This window comes from Eremomyces bilateralis (genome assembly GCF_010015585.1).
Source record: "Eremomyces bilateralis CBS 781.70 unplaced genomic scaffold P152scaffold_3, whole genome shotgun sequence".
In the NCBI taxonomy this organism is placed as follows: Eukaryota; Fungi; Ascomycota; class Dothideomycetes; order Eremomycetales; family Eremomycetaceae; genus Eremomyces; species Eremomyces bilateralis.
The window spans coordinates 668046-692221 of NW_022985069.1; the positions used below are offsets into that span (position 1 = coordinate 668046).

The 24176-nt window shown below is 52.6% G+C and overlaps 11 protein-coding genes across 11 annotated transcripts; 6 read left to right on the forward strand and 5 right to left on the reverse strand.

The window, feature by feature from the left end:
* Nucleotides 1-1321: 1321 nt before the first annotated feature.
* Nucleotides 1322-2827, forward strand: P152DRAFT_464368 (uncharacterized protein; the record flags this gene model as incomplete). The annotated part of the gene is made up of 1 exon (XM_033680562.1): nt 1322-2827. One exon carries the CDS (start codon nt 1322-1324, stop codon nt 2825-2827), a length of 1506 nt encoding a protein of 501 aa, XP_033537172.1.
* Nucleotides 2828-6097: 3270 nt separating this feature from the next.
* Nucleotides 6098-6436, reverse strand: P152DRAFT_390625 (uncharacterized protein; the record flags this gene model as incomplete). Its single annotated transcript, XM_033676050.1, has 1 exon — nt 6098-6436. The coding sequence occupies one exon, from the start codon at nt 6434-6436 to the stop codon at nt 6098-6100; it is 339 nt and encodes a 112-aa protein (XP_033537173.1).
* A 1187-nt stretch (nt 6437-7623) lies between these two features.
* On the reverse strand, nt 7624-8274 carry P152DRAFT_188766 (uncharacterized protein). The gene has a single exon (XM_033674245.1). The coding sequence runs from the start codon at nt 8066-8068 to the stop codon at nt 7742-7744; it is 327 nt and encodes a 108-aa protein (XP_033537174.1). The 5' UTR covers nt 8069-8274; the 3' UTR covers nt 7624-7741.
* P152DRAFT_188737 (uncharacterized protein) lies at nt 8234-11307 on the forward strand. The gene is made up of 4 exons (XM_033674244.1): nt 8234-8843; nt 8897-9418; nt 9472-9611; nt 9665-11307. The coding sequence occupies exons 1-4, from the start codon at nt 8399-8401 to the stop codon at nt 11258-11260; spliced, it is 2703 nt and encodes a 900-aa protein (XP_033537175.1). The 5' UTR covers nt 8234-8398; the 3' UTR covers nt 11261-11307.
* A 357-nt stretch (nt 11308-11664) lies between these two features.
* P152DRAFT_505431 (uncharacterized protein) lies at nt 11665-13089 on the reverse strand (the record flags this gene model as incomplete). The annotated part of the gene is made up of 1 exon (XM_033682434.1): nt 11665-13089. Exon 1 carries the CDS (start codon nt 12805-12807, stop codon nt 11665-11667), a length of 1143 nt encoding a protein of 380 aa, XP_033537176.1. The 5' UTR covers nt 12808-13089.
* Nucleotides 13090-13272: 183 nt separating this feature from the next.
* P152DRAFT_391115 (uncharacterized protein) lies at nt 13273-14356 on the forward strand (the record flags this gene model as incomplete). The annotated part of the gene is made up of 3 exons (XM_033676080.1): nt 13273-13557; nt 13623-13874; nt 13946-14356. The coding sequence occupies 3 exons, from the start codon at nt 13273-13275 to the stop codon at nt 14354-14356; spliced, it is 948 nt and encodes a 315-aa protein (XP_033537177.1).
* A 1746-nt stretch (nt 14357-16102) lies between these two features.
* On the forward strand, nt 16103-17516 carry P152DRAFT_429637 (S-adenosyl-L-methionine-dependent methyltransferase; the record flags this gene model as incomplete). The annotated part of the gene is made up of 2 exons (XM_033677365.1): nt 16103-16982; nt 17022-17516. Exons 1-2 carry the CDS (start codon nt 16398-16400, stop codon nt 17514-17516), a joined length of 1080 nt encoding a protein of 359 aa, XP_033537178.1. The 5' UTR covers nt 16103-16397.
* A 630-nt stretch (nt 17517-18146) lies between these two features.
* Nucleotides 18147-18850, forward strand: P152DRAFT_389995 (trafficking protein particle complex subunit 5; the record flags this gene model as incomplete). The annotated part of the gene is made up of 2 exons (XM_033676017.1): nt 18147-18322; nt 18382-18850. The coding sequence occupies 2 exons, from the start codon at nt 18147-18149 to the stop codon at nt 18848-18850; spliced, it is 645 nt and encodes a 214-aa protein (XP_033537179.1).
* A 148-nt stretch (nt 18851-18998) lies between these two features.
* P152DRAFT_429641 (uncharacterized protein) lies at nt 18999-20138 on the reverse strand. The gene is made up of 3 exons (XM_033677366.1): nt 20017-20138; nt 19484-19920; nt 18999-19430 (listed from the first exon to the last, which is right to left on the reverse strand). Exons 1-3 carry the CDS (start codon nt 20101-20103, stop codon nt 19184-19186), a joined length of 771 nt encoding a protein of 256 aa, XP_033537180.1. The 5' UTR covers nt 20104-20138; the 3' UTR covers nt 18999-19183.
* A 990-nt stretch (nt 20139-21128) lies between these two features.
* P152DRAFT_479469 (uncharacterized protein) lies at nt 21129-23439 on the forward strand. The gene is made up of 5 exons (XM_033681712.1): nt 21129-21462; nt 21527-21670; nt 21918-21965; nt 22036-22339; nt 22393-23439. The coding sequence occupies exons 1-5, from the start codon at nt 21238-21240 to the stop codon at nt 23376-23378; spliced, it is 1707 nt and encodes a 568-aa protein (XP_033537181.1). The 5' UTR covers nt 21129-21237; the 3' UTR covers nt 23379-23439.
* Nucleotides 23440-23575: 136 nt separating this feature from the next.
* On the reverse strand, nt 23576-24115 carry P152DRAFT_390678 (uncharacterized protein; the record flags this gene model as incomplete). Its single annotated transcript, XM_033676052.1, has 1 exon — nt 23576-24115. A coding segment is annotated over one exon (540 nt), but the record flags the coding sequence as incomplete, so codon positions are not given.
* Nucleotides 24116-24176: the final 61 nt, after the last annotated feature.

Here is a 24176-nt window from a genome sequence, read left to right on the forward strand (position 1 = left end):
ATAATGGCGGAGGATAAACGGGCTTAACTCCGCTTAAGGAGACTGGAAGCTATTAAGTTATCGTTTGGACCGCATTATCGTTTAGAAGGTTGGCGCTAGATAAAGGATCTAGCGTCCACAATCGTGGATGAGGTAAGCTTCAGCTGACGAACCAGGGGCGCGGATACTTAGTCGCCGTATCTTGTAGATTACATAAGATTACATAAGCCTGGGTATATATACTATCGCAGACCAAGGTATCATCTATGGGAGCATAAGGCTACAAACTGCATTAATAATCTTGCCATGAGTCTCTTATATCTGCAGGGCCGGGGGATCAGGCATTCAGCTAGAACACACAACTTACACAATACAACAACTTCGCTGCTGTAACAACAGCACTATGGCTAGCGTGGGGGAAATTCTCAAAACTGGGGAGGGAAAATCTCACCAGCCGCCGACTATTGTTATGGGACGACACCTGATCCGGTCCTTCGATTGTCGACTTCAAACATTGTGTGGACGGACGACGGGAAAGGGATGCAAGTGGGGTTGGAAATTCAAGATCGAGGCACTTGATTTCTCACCTTTCAAACCTTATGCCCCTGAGTCGGAGAATTCTCAGCCTTGATTGATCGGGTCAGGGGTCCATAATGACGAAAATCCCCAGCTCCTTGCAGGGAAATCGATAAATCAACGCCTCATCTTCCCATTCCGTCAGCTGTTTACCTAGGACTACTCCAAGCGAGACCAATCCATACCAACAAACGGGGCACCTCCGATACCTTGATCAGTGACTCGATTGGACAATTGGCAATAATCGGGTATTTTAATGATGGGTCATGGGCGTTGCCTATATCCATCCCTTGTCCGCAATCCCATCATTCCTAGCTCAGGTTGAGTTTCCATCCTCTGTTGGATCTTCACACACGCCCCGCCTCTGGTCTCCGACCATGCAACGAATACCACGAATGTCGCCACGATGACGGACAATAATGAATGCAGCAGGAGCAATTCAACACTCGCACGCGACCAATATTTCCGCGAGCAACGTGCATCACGATCCGCGACGTCCAGTCCGATCCAGCGTTCCGAAGAACGGGAGGAAAATATGCCAGCGGCGTATGCTAACCTCTCCGAGCTAGCAGTCCCAGCGACCGAACAGCATCAGGACGACTTGGCGATCTACCAGCACAGGAGCCTCGAAGACGGGAGGCGCGGTAGTGGACATGGGAGAAGGAGGGAATCAGGAAAAGGCAAGGCGACGGAATATGGGCCCGGGCAAGGAATTCAGATACCGAGTCGGAGTAGTCGGCGGACCAGCAGATCCTATGGATATGATATGGAAAGCTCGACAGCGGCTGGAGATGACTCCAGCTTGACCGTGGATGTCGATAGCCGAAATGGGATGTCCGCCCCACCACAAATGGAGAACCCTGAGGAATCCGCACTCTATGAACATTGGTCGATCGAGGACAATCGAGAGCGACCCCAGGTGGACGGAAAAGCGAGGAGAGCAAGTAGGCGGACGGGAATGGAGCCGAGACATTCGCAGATATTGGAAGAGGGGTATATGGATATGAGGCCGACGCACGCTAGATATTCACGAACATCGATGCCTCCTACGATAGCACACCTAGGGCAGTCCCCCACCCAATCCTCAGAGGACACGGCGGCGGCGATTCCGCCTGATATACCAAGAGAACGCGCACGAACCTCACGACATATTCCGATTTCGAAACCCTCCGCGCTATTGTTCCAGCTCTACACCATCTCCTACCTCATCTTCTTCTCCATCTTGGGCGTCCTGGCGCGTCTGGGGCTCGACTGGCTCACATTCTACCCCGGAGCACCCGTCATCACCCCAGTTCTCTGGGCGAACTTCACGGGGTGTCTCATCATGGGTTACCTGCAAGAAGATCCGGCACTCTTCCAGAAACACCATGCTACCAGCCACCCTTCGAGCGCTACCAACGCCGACCCCTCGCACCCGAAACCCCTCTCCACAAACACCCCCAACCCTCGCACCCACCTCACCCACAAGAAAACCATCCCCCTCTACATCGGCCTCACCGTCGGCTTCTGCGGCACCCTCACCTCCTTCAGCGCGTTCATTCTCGACACCTTCCTCGCCCTCTCCAACGACCTCCCCCTCCCCATCTCTCCCCCCACCACCCCTCCCTTCCCCCCTTCCCCCTCCCTCCCCCGCTACCCCGCCTACTCCCTTCTCTCCACCCTCTCCCTCCCCCTCCTCACACTCTCCATCTCCCTCTCCGCCTTCTCCCTCGGCTCCCACCTCTCCCTCCTGCTCTCCCCCCACCTCCCCTCCCTCCCCCGCTCCTTCTGCCACCTCGACCGCCTTTTCCTCCTCCTCGCCCCCGCCGCCTGGCTCGCCTTTATCCTCCTCTCCGCCCTCCCGCCCTCTCCCGCCTGGCGCCCCGTCACCCTCCCCGCGACTTTTGCTCCGCTCGGGTGTCTGCTACGCTACGCGCTATCGCAGCGGCTGAACGGCGTGGCGGCGGGTTTCCCGCTTGGGACATTCACGGCTAACGTGTTTGGGACGGCGGTCGCGGCGGTGGGGTTTGTGCTGGGGCGGATGGAGTTGGCGGGGAGGGGTGTGGGTGGTGGGACGGCCGCGTGTGCGGTGCTCGGGGGGTTGGTGGATGGGTTTGCGGGGGGGTGTAGTACGGTGAGTACGTGGGTAGCGGAGTTGAAGAGCTTGAGAAAGCGACATGCATATGTTTATGGAGGGGTGTCGGTTGGGGTGGCATTAGGGGTTGCGGTTGCAGTGATGGGTGGGGTTCGGTGGGGGGTTGGGTGGAGGGTGGCCTGCGGGGCGGAGCTGTAGCCTGGGGCGGTGGTTATCATACGATCGATGGATTGACGACTAGATAAGGAGATGTTTGAACGTTTGGTTGTTCGTCACGGCTGCACGCAATAGGCGTTATGACGATCATGATACCCAATTTATATTTGCAACACAGCCTGTATGTGCTTGTATGGCCCTCATAAAAGTCCTCATTTAGTAGTCTAGTCACACAGCGTTTTCCTACATACCATGAACTCTATACACAAGTGCTTCGAGTCTACTCTAATCTCTTTCTTCTCATCTGATCGTCTGATCGTACAGCGATGTTTTGATCTTAATCTCGCGCCACATAACCACCTTGCTTACATCACTCATTCTCCGCCTTCCGGAAATCCTCCGCATACACGCCACCCAGCTATGAACCCCGTCCCTACCGTGCCGCCTGTGAAGGAAGCGTAATTGGGGATGACGATCCGACTGCCCGTCGGAGATCCTACACTATGTCAACACCACGCGATTGATTCAAATGATGTAAACAAATCTCTGCCGTAATATGCTGATTCTCAATTCCTTGAGGCTGTTCCACCTCCAGGCGACAATCGATGGAAATCACCACGCATGTGAGATTTGGAGGGGGAGATCAAGAAAATGTGGGGAATCTCCTGGGATGACTATAGGCTCCTACCAGGCTGGGCTGGAGGCTTGAGCGAGTTTGAGCGAACTCAAGTCTTATGTAATCGAGCCGCCCGACTCTACTCTACTCAGACTCGTCCAAGAACCTTCAACCTTGTCGAGCGTACTTGTCCCGTGGCTGCACCCACCAAATCAAGTGCAACTTCGCCTAGTATACTCTGTCATTCATACGTATAATGGGCGTAACGAGCCAATCTACGGCCGAGATCGAGAAAGATCGGAACACCGCTCGACTGGTACGGAAGAGGTTTAGCGGAAGACTCGCGACCCACGTAAAACGAACTGGAATATTGAGCAAGCATCAAGCGAGTCCTTGGCTAGCGCGTGCAAATGAAGCGAGCGGCTTGATTCAAGTCTCCAGCCTGGAAACTGGTATCAAGATATAGTTATGCCTGCTCTTGTAAATTTACCTAGAGATCAGTTCAGGGAGTCAAAATTTCTGGCTAGTCAATACTAATGGATAAACTCTGTCGTAAGTCCTATAAGTTAGTCCACTGTTGATGTTGATTCTTATCCTGTTCGGTTAGAGACTTAGAGTAGTCATCATTTACCCGACGGAGTGACGAGGCGGTTATGGAGCGTCGGAATTCATTCCACGGTGATCTTCCAAAGGTCGATGATTCTCGTAATCATGTATTTCAGCCTTGCGGAGAGATCAAACGTTCGCCGTGAAGGAACCTGGTCCAGGGTGCACTGCAGTCTGGTTGTTCTTGCAGAGAGCGCTGCAGGGGTCATCTGTGAGTGCATCCCAAAACGGGATATCAGATGCATCGTGACTTCCTCCTTCGCCTCGTCGGGCAGGGGAGCCGGACCTTTTAGGTTTCGCACTTTCTTCACTTTATTCAACGTCGTTCGACCCAGCACGGTTCCAGCTTCTGAGCAGAAATCCATTCAGAGCGTCAATCGGGTCAGAGGAGGATTCCCAGCTCCCCCAGTCAAGCGAGTGTTCAGTCGTGTCGCGTATTCCAAAGCACTATCTCGATCGATGAACACGAATACGACTCTGGAGAAGAAGCTGCAGTCGAAACTCTGTTAGGAATGGCCCGTACGCGTGATCAATCAAACCGCAATTTCCCGTCATCAAGTCCTCGTCATAGTGAATCCGAATCGGAATCCGATATAGAAACGGATACACCATACTCTCGACGACGCAGACTTAGACGCAGGCAGATGCGAGTCGGTTTCGCGGATCCTCTACTGATGGTGTTGTTGAGTTACCTCGCAAGCGTCTGAAACGAGGTTCTGGTTTAGCAAATGTCCAAGGATTTGGTACCGGATCTCAACCTGGGATATCATCGCCTATTGCCAGCCCTGCTGCGAATTCAGCATCTCAATCAACCAATAAGATGTACAATCTATTCGGCAAGACTATGAAGATCATCCTCACGCTCATTCCATACCTTTGATGGGCTAGCACTTCCGAAGAAAACGACAGCAGCGAGCCTTGCGGATATCAATCGCGAGAAGATCTCGAGGTTGCGTAATCTATCGCCGAATCATAAGCAATGAAGCGGTTTAAAACTCTCGTCTATTATTATAAGACGAAGGCTTCGTTCTCTGCAGCAAAGATTGATAGCCGAACGAAACCTGTGGTTAAGAACGACATTGATCTTAGTACTGATAACGACGCTAAAGAATTCCACGCTATTTTACACTATCAGTATCATGAACTCAACCTACAAAACCTCAAGATTACCATTGAAGTTAAATATGGCACAACTATGGAGCCATTACCGACTCTAGTCCCTATTCTCAGGCAATCGACAACCGCTGCAGCTTCTAGTAGTACCCTATCTTTGGCGCATCCTCCTACTCCGGCGGTACAAGCGATTACCACCGCCAATACAGATAAGAGTGCGGTCTTCTACTGAGACTCTATCATTATAGCCAGGCCCTACCCAGAACTTCAACTTCGGCTTCCCATCTATGGGTATGACGCCCTGGGGTATGCCGCCTACCACACCTATAGCAACTCAATTTCTAGTGCCTCCCAGTTCTCCAGTATCATCAGTCGATGGCTTCACGATCCGAGAGTTTTGTAAGTGGATAGATCAGGGCCGGCCTGAAGCGCAAAGGGAAGAGTTGATCAAGGTAGGCGAGGACCTTGATGATAAAGGTTATACTATAGGCGATACGAATCTAGAGGCTCGCAGAAATCCTATCCGTCTTGCTGAGAGGCTGAATATCAAGGATGGTTATCTTAAGAGCATCGGTTCAAAGAAGCTACTCGAACGCTTTAAACGGTCGTTTATCAACCCTCCGGTCACTAGAGGGAGTAGCTAGTAAACCATCGTGCCTTTTAAACGGTCTCGGATTTATCTATAAATTAATACCATGCACATTATATCCAGACTTCAGCCACAGCGCTTGATGGTTTGTCCGGTCAGTAAAGCAACACATGCTGCCTTTAGAAACTCTATAAACGCCGCCTCATAGCCTTCCTAAACTCTAGAAGCAAACCATCATTCCGATTCATCCAGCTTTTTAAGACATGGAACGAAGGCTCAATAGGATTTAAGTCTGGCGAGTATGGAGGCAAGTATTTAAGAAGACCACCCTTAGCGTCGCATAATTGGCGAATACCCTACTGCTTTGTAAGTTTATATGATAGCCAGGCTAAGATAGAAGACCTACCGTAATGCGATGAGTACTGCGGTTATCCATAATCAGAATAGACCGCGGACCAGGGAATGGATTCATTTTCAGTAAAACGCATTCCTGAAGCCATTCTTTGAATATCTCTCCATCTACGGCTGCCTTCACGATGAGGGGATCCTCTAGATAGCCATTGCTGTCGTATGCAGGAAGGAGGCTCCACCGTTCTATCCTCCGGAGCCATTGAACATCAATTGCTGGTGTACTACGAGGACTGTATCCATATTTGCGAAGGAGAGTCCTCTCGCTGCATGCGGATTCATCTACGAAGACTAACCAGTCTACTGGATAGTCTGGCATTTCAAGATACCATTCCCCTCGGAATATTTCATTGCGCTGTGCGGCATGTCGTTACATGACCTTGCGAGACATGTTGAGCTCCGCGATACAACGACTGATGGTAGGCTGGCTGACCCAGATGGACTAGTTGTCCTAGAGGAAGTACTGAAGTTCGTCCTGGTATATCCCTGGCCGTATCAGAAGCTATCTCGAGATCGATATACATTGCGGGGGTAACAATAGGTCTAGGACCAGGGCGACGCGTTCTTATGGCGTAAATGGTCCTAGTCTCGCTCCATCGCTTCCTTAATCTCGTCATTGTATTCTTGTTTATACTCGTTGCGGCGATTATGTGCATATTGACTTGTCCAGCGTTGAGACGGTACTCTATGTCGCGTAAAGTCGCATCTGAGACCTGAGACCTGGTAGCTGGGGGCTGGAAAGGAGGCATGGCTATCATCTAAATAGATAAGTAGGTGTTCGCTGTCAATAGCTCCTCAAAAATACCTAAATTGATAAAGTAATGAACGTGGTGGTTGCTGCGTTGATATAATTGATGAAGTGCTCGTGTTGGCGGAGTAAAAATTGCCAAGTCCGTCAAGGATCCTACCGTAACCTGAATATGAGAATACGCGTACGTTGATGAGATGATCTCGGGTGATCATTGCTGGTGATACTCGACGTCATAAGTCAAAGGACCGTGCTGGATACCTACCTACTCAAGTACATAGACATTCAGTACTCGCAAGACGCAAGACGGGAAGAAATTCCTCGATCTTCGCGTACCCTTGCCAGGTCAACCTGCGGAAGACGCGGAGATTTTGATGGGAATATCATGGGAATCTCAACAATTCGGTTCATCTATCAGCGATCATGACGGATGATGTCCTGGAAACGCCACAGATTTCATGGGGTGTCTTCCGGGCTCCCATCATTGGGTGCCGATCCCTGGCAACTCAGTTCCCCTCCCTCGTTTCCTCCGTAGCCGGAGTAGAGTCACTACGCGGAAACATAAACCTAGAGTAAGGTACCCGTAGCTTTTAATTGAGAAGCTGATTTGATCTGATGAAGCCACGACCCGAATTTTCATGAATTAGAGGGGCAGAAAATGATACGGATAACCACAGACAGTGGGAGGCGAATCTGATGTGGTGGTGGGGATGGCATGACGTAAAGTTCGGGTGGTCTGAGAGCTAGCAATCGGGCCGTAGTTAGCGCTGGAATGATGTGGGGAAAGCTTGGATGCACGCCCAGGCAAGATTCATCTCATCAAGAAACTTGGTTAACAACTACTTTATTCGATGAAGGGAATTTGATCAATGCAGATCAAGATGGGGCTGGCGATCGAATCGATACTGTGCATTCGGTACTGTGTACGGTGCTATAGCTGGACTGTGACATAATTATCATCGAGCAATCCGTGTACGTCTGGTGCTCTGCCGTTTGCCTACCGCCCTGCCGTGTGAAGCAAGGGCAAGACACCTCACAGGGTGTATGGCGCATGGAATGGATCTTCCCTATAGGGGAGGGACGAGACGATGTTTTGGGGACAGAACCATGGGACGACATAATGACGTCTATCAGGAGACACCAAGGCAGGAGCAAACCCCGATTTCTGTGGCGCGTACTTTCCCTGTATAATGTCATTGCCATGGTCGACAGATACACGGCACTTCCTGCTTTGAATTATCTGTGACTGACAATAAATCCCCCCCCTTCTGTCCCTCTTCCTACAAACAATTTCGCCTTCCTCCAACTTTCCTCTCACTGTCTCTTCACTCAATCAATCCCATTCCATATACCCATTCTCATCAATCATCCATCAATTGCATGGTGGTCTCATTTTCACCCTTTCTATTTCGTTTGGTGGTACCCATTTCCATCTCACCAACTCTCAAAAACCCTCCAAGTCATCCCCTCATCCAGATCAAACCATTGCGTTGGACTCCAATCTGAACGAAGGACGGATCAAACACCGCCGCAATGTCGACCCCAGCCGTCAACAAACCCGTTGACATCAAAACCAAAGATGCGGATGTCAACAACAAGTTACAGCTATATGGCATCTACACTGCCCTTTCCCAAGGCAAAGTCCCCTCAAACAAACAGATTGACATCGCTCTCAACAGTGTCATCGATTCCAATGCCCTGGCTAGCCCGTCAGGGAAGCTCTCTCCCGAGGGTCGGAAACTCGTTGGCGATCTGCGAGCTGTCATCCAGAAGGCGAAGCTCCTTGTCCTCATGAAGAACGACGGCAATCTGCTTCAGGACTTCATCTGGCAGACGCAGCAGTTTCATACAGGCGGTGCGAAGGCGCCTGGTGCACCAGTTGGTAGGGAGACCGCGAAACAGGAGGGAGAGGAGGCACTAGAGGGCTTGAGGATGCTTGGGACTTTGTTGATCTCGAATGGACAGTTTAGGAAGCTCTGTAAGTCTTCGTGGCGGTGCAGTCATGAGAACGCAAGCTGATACTCCACGAAGTGAATGATGCCGCTTTTCTTCTTCGGTCCATGGCCGGTGATGCTGCTTCCAATGCTGCCACTCGGGTCAACCCGTCTCAGGACCAGCTTGACCAGATTGACCAACCGGCAGAGGACAACACCTGGCGCGAAGTTCCTAATGTTTCTCGTTCCAGCATCCAGGACCAGGTGAGGGCAGCCTACCAGGAAAACAAGCCTTTCGGCAAGGAAGAGGCCAACCAGGCCGCTAGTAATGCCGCTCACGCAGCAACTGGCACTCGTGATCCTGCACAGGGTACTCAAATTGCTCAACAACAGGGAGCTGTCGATGCTCCAAGTGGCGCTACTGCAGCTACTCACACCCTCCAAGGCGCTGTGGACCAGAATGTTCCCGACGAGACCAAGGAGAATACGAAGGAAACGAAAAAGAAGTGGCAAGAGTCTAGTAGGAACTATCTCTCCGGCAAGATGCCCAAGGAGCGACGCGAGCAGACCATTTGGCGTCTCAAGAAGATGGTGGTCGAAATTCAAGGCCATCAAGACTGTAAGTGCACATGCTCGATGTATCATGCCAAGCGTACACTGACACATGGGCAGACCAGCGAGCAATCGAGACTCTCCTCCGTCTCGCCGAGAATTACAAGGGCCACGCTCGCTCAATGACCAAAGAGGGGACGAGCACTGCCAAAGGTGTTCACTCAAATGATAGCCTATCGATGGCGGAAGCTGACTTGAAGGTGTGTTGCTAGTCTTATACGATAAGAGTCGACCGATGCTGACAGACATCAAGACTCTGATCGAACGTTTTGCCAACTCCACCTCCTTCGATGACCTCTTCGATGCCATCAATCAGATCTACCGCGATGCCGACAACGACAAACAGCTTCGTGGCTGGTTCCAAGGCATGGACCATTTCGTCCGACGATGCCTGCAAGAGCAAGGATTCATCATGCAAGATGAGGCTAATGAGGAATGGGACCGTCTCTATGACCATGGAAACTATCTCCTTCGCGACAAGTACCGATCTCACACCGACCGTGTGCTTGACGAGATCAAATTCTTCAGCACCCAGTTCGAAGAGGACCCGCAGAACAAAGCGTTCGGCGACAGTGTCCACAAGCTGTTCTCCGATCTTGCCAATGATGAGAATGGCAAGCATGCCCTGAAGCCTCATCTCTTGAAGGATCTCACCGAGGTCATTATCCCGGGATTCCTCGAAAACGTTCGCTATGTGCCGATTCCGCGCATCGAATTCTCCGATAGCCAGGTGGATGTCGTGGTTGAGAACCTGATCATTGAGAGCGACAACTTGGCCCCCAATGTGGTGGAGTTCACCTCCGACAACTACTTCCGATGGGGACGTAAGAAGATCGCGAGCAGGAACAAGAACCAAGTCACGCTCCACGTTTCTGGCGTCCAGATGGACCTTCGCGATGTGAGCTTCTATGTCAAACGGAAGCAGGGCTTCCCCTCCATCACCGACACCGGTGTTGCCGATATCTTCCTCCCGGGCGATGGTCTCTCATTCAAGATTGATATGGAAACTGCCGACGACCTGCGTGGTCGCCACAAGTTCTTCAAGGTGAATAGGGTGAGGGTTGACATCAACGGCTTCGACGTCAAGCTCAAGCGATCCAACCACAAGCTCCTCTTTGCTCTTGTGAAGCCCCTACTCTTCAAAGTCATGAGGCCTGCCTTGACCAAGATCATTGAGAAGCAAATCAAGGACTCCGCAAACCAACTCGACGGTTTCCTGTACGACATCCACACGGAAGCCAAACGTGCTGAGGCCGACTATAAGCGGAACCCTGACCCGGAACAAGCTCGCAACATCTACCAACGCTACGCCGACGCCGCGAACAAGCGCTTCATGCAAGGCAAACGGAAGGCCGAACGGGCCAAAGCAGCCACGGAAGACAAGAAGGTCAACATGGCCGTCACACAGCAAGAGAGCATCTTCCCGAACATCAAATTGCCTGGCGGCATCTCGACCAAGGCCACCGAATACAAGGAACTCGCTGGCCGAGGCGAAAAGTGGGAGAGCCCTGTGTTCAGCATCGGCTCCGCCAGGGAAACGACTGGCGTCCCAAAGATCTCGAATATCAGGAGAAAGGGTGGTGCTGCGAAGGTCCAAAGGGACAGGGGCGGTCAGGGTGCCACCGGTCACCTTGGTCAGACCGCGGAGAGCTACAGGACCGATGCGAACCAGGCATTCCAAACGAACCCGTCCGCCCAGCCACAGGGAACCGGACCACATGGAGACCTGGTGCATGGAAACCTAGTACAGGAAGCCATGCCAAAGGAAGGTCTGGCTCAGGAAACCCTGCCGCAGGGAATCGTACCACAGGGGAGCGTGCCCCATCCCCAGGCGTCCCACCTCCCATGATCGAAATACTCTCCGAAATCAGTCGCATGGGTAGCTCAACCAAGGCTGCGATACCCAATCGCAGACCAGTTCATCCATGTCCTTCCCTTCCTTTTATTTCCTTGTATGTCTTAACAGTCTACTTTGCTGCTTTACGGTTGATACCACTTGTGCACGCAACAAAAACGAGTCGGAAGTTGGTGGCGGATGGTAATATACTCGGACGAGCGAGTTGAGATGGAGTGGTGACGGACGGAAAAGAGGTTGAATTATCACCAGCACGGACAACTGGGTTTCGTGTACATTACTTGCCAGCAATGGGATACCGCTCATTAGGTATAATCCAAGCCTATCATTTTCAAGCCGTGCAATTGACGTGACCCGATCGTAGAATGCATGGATTCCGGGTGATTCCATTGCTCTACCTATGCCTCATTTACATTCACCACCAACTGTCCCTCCTCCCCCGTCCCCTCCTCCACCGTCGTCCCCAATTCCCCACTCAACCCCCGTATCTTCTCCGTCACCCACTCATGATCCGCCTCCTCCGGCCCCAACCGCTCCGCCCTGAACCTCCGAATCGCCGTCGGGAACACCTCCAGCTTCTTGACCACGAGCCCCTTCCCCCTACCCTCCCTCCCCTTATCTTCTTTACTCCCCTCCACCACCACCCTCCACACCGCCCCCAAATCATTCCTCCACCCCCCATCCACCGCATAATCATCCACGAAGTCCCCACAGCCAAACAGCACCAATCTCCGCTTATACACCTTCACGCCCTGTACATGGTGGCTCGAGTGCCCGTGCACCACGTCCACGCCACACTCGTCGATCAGAAACCGCGCCAGGCCCCGCACCTCCGCCGCCGGCGTCCACCGGTAATTTGGCCCCCAATGCACCGAGAACACGACGAGGTCCGGCGGGGGGGCATCCGCCCGCGGGGCGGTGAGCAGCGCTTTGAGTCGTGCGCGAGTGGCGGCCGTGTAGTCGATCATATGCACCAGCCCCGTGTCTTCCCACTCGCTCGGGTGGTCCGTCGCCGCCCAAACATGCACGAAAAACGGCCCGTCCCCTCCCTCACTCCCCTCTTCTCTCGGCACCCGCAACACCGCCGGCGTCCATTCTTCCTCCACGGATTGCCGCGCGCCCGCATACGATATTCCCGTGCCCTCGACGGCGGCGATTGTCTCGCGCAGCCCTGGTTCGCGGAAATCGAGCACGTGGTTGTTCGCGAGGCCGGCGTAGTCGACGTGTGCGGCAGCGAGGGCGGCGATGTGGGCGGGGTGGGTGCGGTAGGCGAAGGTTTTGGAGGGCCAGGGGACAGGGTGGGTGGTTGCGGCGGTTTCCAGGTTGAGCAGGAGGAGGGCAGAGGAGAGGAGGAGGGGGAGGGTGGTGGAGAAAGGGGCGGTGAGGGGGTAGGGGGTGAGGGAGGGGGAGCGGGTGATGGCAGTGGAGATTGGGAGGGTGGAGGGGGAAGGGGGGAGGGGGTGCGGGAGGAGTTGGTCGATGAGGCGGCCGAGCATGACGTCGCCGAGGAAGGTGAGGTGGAATTCGGGGGGGTGGGACATGGTGGGTGGATGTAGGGGAGAAGAGTCTTTGACAGCTGGGAGGAGGGAGTGATAGGGGTCAATTTGAACGGGAGGGTTGAGACTTGTCGACTTGGAAGGGAAAGGTAGACGGCGTGGACGGAAGGAAATGCGAGGATTGAGTTGGATTGAAGGAATGAAAGGAAAATGATATGTTACCCTCACCAATACCTACCGTACTTTATATACTACATGTTCGAGCAGTAGTGATAGCCTCGTGACGTCGACATGGAAAGCTGAACTACAGGTGGAGTTGTGAAATCGAGATGCGGAGGTGGACTTGGATTTGATTGAATTGATTCGGAACTCCCCCGAAATATTATTCCACCTCATATAATTTCCAACAACCATCCAAAACCCCTCTCTCCTCCGCACCCTCAAATCGCCGTGATTCCGCTCGACCAAAGGAGACCTCGCGGCATGAGCGTCCCAAAATGTCCTTCTGAAATGCCACGCCATGCCGATGCATCGGGAGAGGTCAAACCCGATGCGCCCTCATCAACCCTGGAGGCGCTGCGGAGGCCATCCGTCCCGCGACGACGCTCCATCTTCGCGATCCCCGCGCCAGTGAAGCAGCTCTTCAATCGGTTTCCGCTGGCAATGTATGATGCGAACGAGTTGCCATTAAGCGCTCCCCGAAGTCGGGAGTTGCTGCGGCTTTATGTGTTTGCGGACGGCGGAGGGGACGGCTTGGAGGTGGTGTCGTTTAATCCGAGCTGTCTGAAATATCAGGTATGAATGGCTACCCTACCACTGCTTCTAGAACTATTTCCTTACCGCCGTGTTCGGGATTATAGGCATATCTTCGCTTTCGCAATATTCAATTCCGGGTGGTATCGTCCTCGAACCATGCGTCGCCGTCCGGGTCACTCCCTTTTCTACTGCCAAAATCGGCGGGGACATCAGGAGATTCGCAGTCGTTGGATCCGATTCCTGGAAACAAGCTGGCCAAATGGGCAGATGGCCAGGAATCCAAATTCGAAGAGCCATCGGACCCGCGATCCGATGCGTATATGGCGCTGGTTGACCATTCAATCAGAAGAGCATGGGTAAGTGGTCACCATCCAGCTCTAGCTCAATCGCACAAGTACATGAGGCTCACATAAAGATATTGGAACAGTTATATGCGCTCTACCTCACCTCGAATTTCCGATCCGTCATCTGGCCGCTCTACATCCTCCCCACCTCCTCCAACTCCCTAGTCCGCTGGTCCATCGGCTACGACCTCCGCAAAGCCGCCGAAGCTGAGCTCCTTAAATTCTCCCCCACCATCGACGCGGATTTATTATACCTGGAAGCCCGGGACGCGTTCGAATCGCTCGACGGCATCCTTGGATCCGATACCTGGTTCTTCGGCGCAAAGGAACCAGGGCTCCTCGATGCGGCGGTATTCGCTTACACGAATTTCCTGCTGGATCCAAACTATGGGAGCGGGTGGACGGATGATTGGTTGGTAGGAGCGCTGGAAGGGAGAGATGGGTTGCGGAGGCATCGAGAGCAGATTCGGGAGCAGTATTTCGTGGTCAGCTGATATCGCATGTGTTTCGCGTTCCCCTAGCTGTTGCGTGGGCCTTGGATTTGAGTGGGTTGCGTCCATGGAACGGCGATGTATGCCTTGGGGTTTTGGATTGATATATGTTGTGCTTTTGTGTTCTTGGTGCATGGTTGTGCATGGCGTATAGGTTGGACAGCTGGCAAGGCTACATGTACAAAAAATCGCGAGCGCAGCAGTCGACAGCACAGATTGCATTCGAGGGGTGAATAGATTCATTTCAGGTCGTTAGGAACTGTCGAAATAGTAGGGGTTGAAGAAGGTGGCCTAGGAAATGCCATGCATGTACGTTGAAGATCTCAAACTCAATTTAACCTCAAGGTTTGCAGATCATATATCATCCCTTTGACAGATCCCCTAGATGAGAACATAGCAGGTCGGTCAATTCCATTCATACATCAAATCGAACTGCGGCAACAGCATATTCCGAGTTCCCTCTTTGTGAGCAGCCTTCTTCAAGCGTCTCCTTCAAGCGTCTCCTTCAAGCGTTTCCTTCAAGCGTCTCCTTCAATTGCTTCTTTCTCCAGGGTTTCCCTTTCAGACTCGTCAATTATCATCCCGTTAATCATGATTGGACAATACTCCTTAGAATTGCGGGTATTGTTAGGAACGGTAGGTGGCTCGGGCTCCGCGTGGACCTCCTTGAGGAATCGGTCGACATTTTCCCGATGCAGATCAGGAGATAACCTGATTTCAGGGACGACCACAACGAACTTGATATCCTTATGAATTTCAATGACGATTTCTTCCTTAGAATCGATGAGGAGATAGCCGCTGATGATCCAAGTGAAGTTTTGACGCTTCTCCGTCCTTGCCCATCATATGTGACAATCGTTCCATACGTCGAGTAGTCTCGCAGGATCAGCCGGTTCTCAGCGTCAAAAATCCAGGTAGCAATGTCGGCGACTGACCCCCGGCAACTGCGGGACAACGATATCGCAGGTCTTTGGATCACATCCAATGATGAACGCAAGTCCGGCTTTGGATCAATGACTGAAAGTCAGTTGGACTCCTTCTTGGAACACATAGGGGAAGCCCGGGAATTCCGGTTCCTCGTCGTCACTGTCAGTCGACGAGGTTGTTACCTCCCGGCTTTGACGGTCAGCGGCAGCATCTCTGAACTTCTTCACCGGAATATATATTCGCAGCACCAACACCTTCTGGGGAGCGCGGGATGAAATATAACTGGCATATCCAGAGGGCGAGACGCTATGAGTCAAAACAGGCACATGGAGTGGCATCAGAAGATGGGGCCCTTGACGAAACAATTGGCACCCAGGATGGGCGGTACTGTATTCATGACTCTGGAGCAGACATCCTAGCCTTCAACTACCCTTAGCCATCGCCTTACTTAGATTTGAATAGAACTCTCAAAGTATAACTGACAGAACTGGTCCTTATCTTCTAGACAGGTTATAGAGATTGAAGGTGATTGGTTGCAGCGCATCGAGAAGACCTCGAAAACACCAATTTTAAAGGTATACTCAGGTTCCCAAAGTACCCGTTTAAGTAAACAATATTCAAATAAAATCCCATGGTGCGTTGAAATCCTAGCGGCACCGGAAATGTCAAATGTCATCCCCCATGACACTGAAAAGACTGAAATTGAGATGAGTCACAGGTTGCTGCCTTGGGTGTCAACCGTACTTCGCGACGCGGCCTGGGCGGAAACCCAAACGCGTTCCTCCCGTTACTATTACGTTTCAACCGATCGACACCACAGATCACAGAAGCACTTGTGAATGGCTAGACCATGTGAATCGAGTTATACCATACTCCCCCCTCAATTACCGCAAGGAGAATTTCGCTTCTCTGCACAGTCAGTTCTCACAGTCCAAGTCAGACGTCAAACTTATCAGTTCCGAATACTCATTGCAGACACCGAGCCTGTTAGCAAGAGCTAAGCAGCTAGCTGCATACCGATGTGACATTTGCAGTTTAGCCACCGTGAATTCTTTCCTCGTCAAGTCTAGCGCAGATTGACTTCTGTGTCATATCCCATAAATTACGACGAGCAGTCATGTCTAGAAGAACCGCCAATTCAGGAGTTGACAAGATTATATTAGACCGTGAAGAGCAGGAGGACGCTAGAAGGAACTTAGCATCAATTCATGCCATTGACTCGTTTTCAAGTACCGACACCATTGCTCTGGATATCGATCCTGCCGTACTAGTAACTCTGTCTCAAAACACTCCCTCTCAATTCTCAGGCATGGCTTCATCACCAGTCTCCGTTCAACAATCCAGATCTCCTAAACAAGCAGAGCTGAAAGCCGGAGACAAGCTGGTTGTCAACATGTCCACCAACGAAGCCTATGATCAGTGGGCCTCAGTCTACGACAGCGACGGCAACATCCTCCAACAAATGGACGACCTCCAACTCACCTCTCTCCTCCCAGAATTGTGTAAGAGCCTCCTCGGAACTCCACCAACCCCAACATCCCCCCAACGACCTCTCATCATCGTCGACCACGGCTGCGGCACCGGCCGCAATACCATGAAGCTCCTCGCCTTCCCCTGGCCCCCAAATCGCCGCGTGCACGTCGTTGGCATCGACGCCTCCACCGGCATGCTCGGCGCCGCAAACGCAAAGATCGCTCACGCCGTCAACGCGCGCCAGATCCCTACCACTGTCACCTACAAGCTCATCCAGCATGACTTCCTCCACCCCTCCAACCCCTCCTCCGCGCCCATCGCGCTGAACACGACCGCGCTGCTCCCGCCCGACTGGTCCGGCGCGGTCCCCACCCACGAAGGCATCGCGGACGCGGTCATCTCGACGCTAGTGCTGGAGCATTTCCCGGGACAGGCATATTTCTCGTCGATCGAGTCGTTGCTTGCGCCGGGGGGGCCGGGGTTGGCGCTGGTGACGAATATGCATTCGGAGATGGGGAATCTATCGCAGGCTGGGTTTCAGAGCACAGGGCCAGATGGGAAAGTGGTGAAGGTGCGGGGAGTGAGTTATGTGCATACGGTGGAGGAGACGGTGGAAGTGGCGCAGGGGGGTGGGTTCGTGCCTGTGGAAGAGGTGAGGGAGGCGACAGTGGATGAGGGGATGGTTGAGATGCTGGGGAAGAGGAGTCAGAAGTGGGTGGGGGTGAGGATTTGGTATGGAGGGATTTGGAAGAGGGATTCGTGAGAGGATGTGGAGATATATCAGTGAACTGAGAGGGTAGATCTTTCGGGGGATGACTTTATGTAAGACGGCCTCTCCAGCAATATCCATCAGTTTATAATGGCATGAGGTTCCAAAAGCTTGCTGTTTTCGGCATATCGGCTGAATAGAATTGTTGTCTTCACCATCCAGCTTGACAGACCTTCCAAAACTGGACATTCAATAGTATGAGCTACCAGCTTTCGGACAGAATGGCTGTTGTTTCAACAAAATGCAGGTTACGGTCGGAGGTACGACTGCACTTAGACTTACTTCGTACACTCCCCGATTGATCGCATTATGTATACGCTCTCCTCAAGAGACGCACCCTGTTGTTAAGTGTTACTTCCTCAACCCTCAACGATAAATGGCATCTCACTGTCATTCATGGAAAAAGATATTGGATGTTGGGTGAGGCCTGAAGCCGTAGAGGTGTACTTCGTCCGACTATTTGAACCACACCGCCAATATAATTGTATGTAGCTCCTTGTTGGCATGACTTCCAACCACGGATTCCATTTCCATGACAAGGGAACGCATTGTGAGCAATTCCCTATTGACCTCGCAATCATGGCACAAAGTACGACGGCGTCATCCCTCGTCCCATCCCGCACAATGGCCGCATCATCAACGGGCCTCCGCTACCCCTCGAACAAAAAGACCATCTACGACCGCAACATCAACCGCACCAAAACCTCCGAGCTCAGCCGCGCTGCGTTCGCATACCTCTTCGTCGAGATGATCACCTACGCTCAAAGACGAGTAACTGGCATCGCTGACCTCGAGAAGCGGTATGGCAACTCCCCCCATGCTCCACGTGTACAAATCGAACTATAGCTCACAATCCTAGCTTAAACACCCAAGGCTACCCCCTCGGTCTCCGCCTCCTCGACCTCCTCCTCGCCCGCACCGCCTCCTCTGCTACCACCTCCCCTGCCAACCTCCGCCCGACCCGCATCCTCCCCCTCCTCCAATTCATCCACACCACCCTCTGGCGCCACCTCTTCGGCCGCCCCGCCGACGCCCTCGAGCGCAGCGCCGCCAACGCCGCCGAGTACATGATCAGCGACAACGACCCACTGGTCAACGGCTACGTCAGCGTGCCGAAAGAGATCTCACAGCTGAACTGCGCGGCGTTCGTGGCTGGGGTGATTGAGGGGGTGTGTGAGGGGGCGGGGTTCGCGACTGATGGGGTGTCGGCGCATTGGGCGGAGGGGGCGGGCGGGGGGGAGGATATGTGGCCGGGGAAGACGATTTTTTTGATTCGGTTTCGGGAGGAAGTGATGGAGAGGGAGGAGATTTTGGGGAGGGCAGGGTAGGTGATGGGGTTCAGGGTAATGGTCGCAGGGGATTTATATCCCGAGTTGTTTATGATTAGCATTGCGAGGCGTTGGTTATGGTTGCTGGTGTCCAGCATGGTGAAAGCCATCTAGATTCTGGGGCTCTCCGCTTATTTTCGAATAAAGAGTATATTCTTGCTATCCTACAGATTGCTGCTATTCAAAGACATATCGATGAGCGTACAATGCAACTTTTTGATATCCTATCCAAGACATACACCCATGAAAAATCCGTTCTAGAACCGCCCTATAGATGCCGTTTGAACCGTACCTCAGAAGTAGAACAAGCACCTAGCGGTCATCTCCACGAGCTTAAGCTTTAGATTTCTTCGTTCCACTGCTCTTCGATCTCTTTGCCTCAGGTCGGTTAACATGATGCGCCGGAATCCAGCTCTCGTCATAGCCCTGCGCGCCAGTAGTCGTTGCCACCGGCCTGGGAGTCTCCGGCTTCCGCGATTTCGGCGCCGACTTCTTCGGGAATAGCGGCGCCACCCAGGTGTTGTAGATGAAGGCGCAGGTTGCCACGAACACTCCCGAAAGGAAGACGTAGAGGAAGAGACTAGTTGACATTAGTCCAGAAGCTGAGGTGCGTCGGATGGGCGGGCAACTCACATCTGTGGATCCAAGAGGCTAATAGGGGCCTCGACCACGCTCACCGTCCCATTGAAAATCGACAGCGTATAGAACCCCGCCTCGTTATCCGTAACGATCGCCGAGAGCGCCAACTGAAGCTCCTGTGGGTGCATCTCAGTCGCGAACGCATAGGTGAGGTCGACCGTCTCCCCGGCCGGGACTTCCACCCCGTATTGCGTGAACGTCAGGTTGCGGACAATCTGGTCGGACGAGGCCTGCGCCAAGGTGCCACCGATGGCGAGCACGTTCGCAGGGAAGTCCTCAGCATTGTTGAACGTGACGACCGCGGTGGTCGGGTGGCCGTTGACGAGTTTGATGCCGAAGACTTCGGATTCGGGGAAGCTGGCGGTCGCGGTGACGGCGATGGCTCGCTTTTCCGAGCCGCCGCTGACAATCTCGTCTGCAGCGTTGAGGATCTACGTTGTGAATTAGTGGGATGATCTGGGTACTGAGGTTGACTATTGGGGATTTGGGGACAGCTGGATGGCTGAGGAGAGCTGGGCGATACATACTGGTATCTCACTGGCAGGGTCAGCTGCTAGTACCTGGGAGAATTGGGTGGCGAGGAAGCCAAGGACGGCAGAGGAAAGGAACCGCATGGTGATAGCGCGAAGGACTTGACCGGCCTATGAAAGGTTTCTAGAAAGTTACCTGGAGTTGTCGGTTGAGGTGAAGAACAATTGTCGGGAACAGTTGATGTGGCTTCATGGATGTGGAAATTCCTATTCGGGCTTAGTTCCCCATGCGAGGACACGGATGCCTGACCAAAATCTCAGTCGGAGGAGGGTCTTCTGCCTCAGGCTACAATATCCCAGCCGTTCACGGCTTATCTCCGGTAAACTCCGCCATATTCCCTTTCCCCTCAGGCACGTGCTCTGAATTCCAGAATAATCGCCTTGTCGCCTTGTCGCCTTAACCTCCTTCTTTGTTCTCCACGGCCTCTACATCAATCTCCTATCCATTAACTAGATGTCTTTGGTATCTGAGATACGTCTTACAATCTCTTTTTCTTCCATACAATCCTCAGAAACATAGCATTGTCTTCTCGATTGTGCTGTATACATAACTTACGAGATTCGATCCAAATCCAACAGGCTCAAGTCCGCAAGGATTGCTCAACAGAAGCGCCTATCCAACGACTAACTGCATAAGACTCCAATCGCTGAAGTGATAGACCAATATCTATCTATATCTGCTCGTAGGAAAGATAGTGTCAAACTGGAGTCCGGAAGAATTTATAAAGCTCGCCAGGTCCTCTTCGTTTCATAGACATTTTCGAATCTTCAGCACCGCCTCATCACCATACATTTCTGTGATGACCCGGAGACTCGAAATATCGTTGGACCACTTCAGTTCGTAAGACACCCAGTTCCACATCAGTGGTACTGTGTGAATGATTCCTTGAATTGCGCTTTCCACAATCGCTCCTTCCAAACCGACTCAGCGCTTGTGTCAACCGGTGTGGTGAATCCGAGTGCTTCTGATCCTCCGCTACGAGTCACGTTCAAGATTCAACACACGACATCGATCACCTCGATTTCTCCGCGTCTAGAAGGCTTTCTTTCAGATTTAAATAACCCTCCTTTGCTCAAAGTTTCTGTCCGCTTCCTCGTTCACTCAATCCTTCAGAACCTTTCCTCACTCACTCACTGTCTCTGGTCCTTCCTCGTTCACCCACTGTTCTGATCCTTCCTCGCTCACTCAAAGTTTGTGATCTCATCATCGTTCACATCATGCCGGGACATATCGAACCCGTAGCGTATGATATGGTTGCGTTCTCCTCTACCCGTAACGGTGCGAGCTCGGGGGACGGAACCCATCTTGCCACGCGTGAATCTCCAGCGACCACTTACTCAGCCCTTCAAGGTGTGCAATCTTCAGGCCCGCCTTCACTTCGCCTTTGGCAGCGCTACGATGTACTGAAAAGGAACGATGCGGAAAAAAACACCTTGATCGAGGTACTGAGGAAACTCTATTCTGAGCCAACTCAATCACATGGTGATGACACACTGACGCTGATAGGAACTGATCTACCACTATCAATCCCTCCAGGAGAAATACGAAAAGCAAACTGATGACCATGATAGAGAGCGCGAGGCGAACCGCACACTTCAGAAGCGTGAGAAAGACAGGGAGCTCGAGAATCGCCATCTGCATAGTTTGATGGTGAGCGCCGAGCAATTTCACTCTCATATGTTTATTCATTGTGCGCTCCAGAGAGTGCTTTTCAGAGGCATTGTTTTGCGCAGCTATTCTTGGCCCTACCCTACGGATATGATTATCCAGTGTTGACATGCTAATATTGTACACCGCACCATTTGATGCCCATTCAGTACCCTCGCGAATGGATGTCGCCTGTTGCAGTCACCCACTAAACTCACTGATGCATTAATCCCGGCTGACTATTCGACAGAATCGGGATCCGTTTGCTCTTGTGCTACTTGACGGAGATGGAATGATTGTAAGTTGGGGAGGCAACCACCTCCGCACCTAGCCTGGTGTGTACTCTCGAGTTGTGCTAACAGTTCAAGTTTCATGAGAGGTTCATGCGTGAAGGTGAAGATGGAGGCAGAAAAGCTGCAAATGAACTGCACAACCAAATCGCCGAGTACGTCTCTGAAACGTTGCCAAACTTCTCTACCGGCGGAGAGGCACGAATAGTTTGCCGTCTTTATGCAAACTTGAGTGGTCTAGCTGAAACCTGTCGTCGCGCGGGCCTGATCGCGACCACTCAAGACCTTGAGGAGTTCATGAAAGGGTTTACCCGTGCGAAGACACTGTTCGACTTTGTCGATGTGGGCTCTGGAAAAGATAGAGCGGATGGCAAAATCATCGGTGGGCAACCCCATTCGCACTCTTCATCGCCTCCACTGACTTGGGCTGAATAGAACACTTCAAACTCAATCTGTACGATTATCACTGTCGCCAAATCATCCTGGGTTGCTCCCATGACAACGGATATGCTCGCACTCTGGAGGAAATTGTTCAAGCCGACCTTATCAAGCGAATCACACTTCTTGAAGGTGTCCCGTTCGAAAGAGAGCTTGTCGTCTTACCGTTCCGGAAGCATAAGATCATGAATCTCTTCCGCGAGACGAAGATCCTTTCCGTCCCTGATTTCACGCCTAGGGCACCTGTCTTTACGCCTGGAATCCGCGCTGCAGTGATGCATCCCCCTGGGTTCATTACTGCCTCCCCTCCCGGATATCGTTCTAGTAGCGCTCTAGCCATGCGTCCCGTGGAAAACGGATACCCATTTGCGGCACCACGTTTTTCTAGCCAAGAATTTCCTTCTCTGGCAGAGAACAAAGCACCTACGTCATTCGCCGAGGCGGTTAAAGCTCCGACCCCTCCTCCAACGCTCAGCTTTCCGATTCCCCTCAAAGCAACTGCCACAGTATTCACGCCCAAATCTAACATATCTCGTGCATCCTCGGCGGACGGCGGAAAGCCGTTCTGGCCCATTGATTTCCCGGAGGATATTCCCCGGAATCGGAAGGGCCAGCGCATTGACGTGCCTGTGGTTCCTTACGACAAGGACCTCGTGAACAAAATCAAGGCGTTGAAACTTTGCAATATTTGGTTCCTTCGAGGCGATTGCCCATACTATGCAGATTGCACCCATCAGCATCAATACGAGCCGAGTCGATCGGAAATGGATGCCCTCCGCATCTGCGCGCGCATGGCCCCGTGCCAGTGGGGTAGTTTGTGCGACGAGATGAAGTGTATCTATGGTCATGTTTGCCCTGCGCCGAAGGCGAAGTCGCACGCAGATGGGTCACATGGGAAGACTTGCATCTTCGGATCGGAGTGTCGTTTTGGGCCAGAAATGCATGACATTGACAAGAATATCGTGAGGTTCATGACGGTGTAACGGATCCGGATGGAAAATAACATGAAAACTACAAAACAAGATGGGACCACGGAACAGGCGGGTAGGGAATCACTTTACGAATACTCTAGAATGAGGGTGTTTAGCCAGCACATTGAAACAGGAGACATTATGCCAAAAGTTCGCTGCTATTGAGGACAGAAGTCCTCTTGATATCCAATTAATAGCCCCCCTTTCCTTCACCCACTAACCTTCTCCTCAACTCCTCCACTCCCACCCCCACAAACCGCATTCACAAACTCATGATACTTAAACACCTCCCCTTTCCCCGCTACCCCCACCTTCCCAAACCCTTTATTCCGACTAAACGCCCTTCTCCCACTAAACTCCCCCAACACCTTCTCCACCTCCCTCTCCCCCAACGCCCTCTCCCCCTCCTCCGGCGCCGTCGTCAACAACGCCTCCCGCAACTCCCGCACGTCCACCTGCCCACTATCATCCTCGTCGAACGCCGCCAATGCCTCCTTCAGCTCCATCGCCTCCGACGCCCCCTGCATCGGCGTCGCCAGCAGGTTTAGGTACGTCGCCAGATTTAGTGTAGTTGCGGACGTCGGCGCGAAGTAGCCGGATAGTGCGGTTGGGTGGTGCTCGAGACCGAGTTGCGAGAGCATGTCCGAGACGTCGGCGGCGGTGATCACGCCTGTGTTGTTGCGGTCCAGCACGCTGAAGGATTCGCGCATGGTGTGGAGGAGCGGCGCAGGGAGGTGGGAAATCGCGTCGGGTTTGGTGGTGGGTTTGGCGGTGGTTTGGGGGCTTGGTCGGGGGGGGATGGAGGCGAGG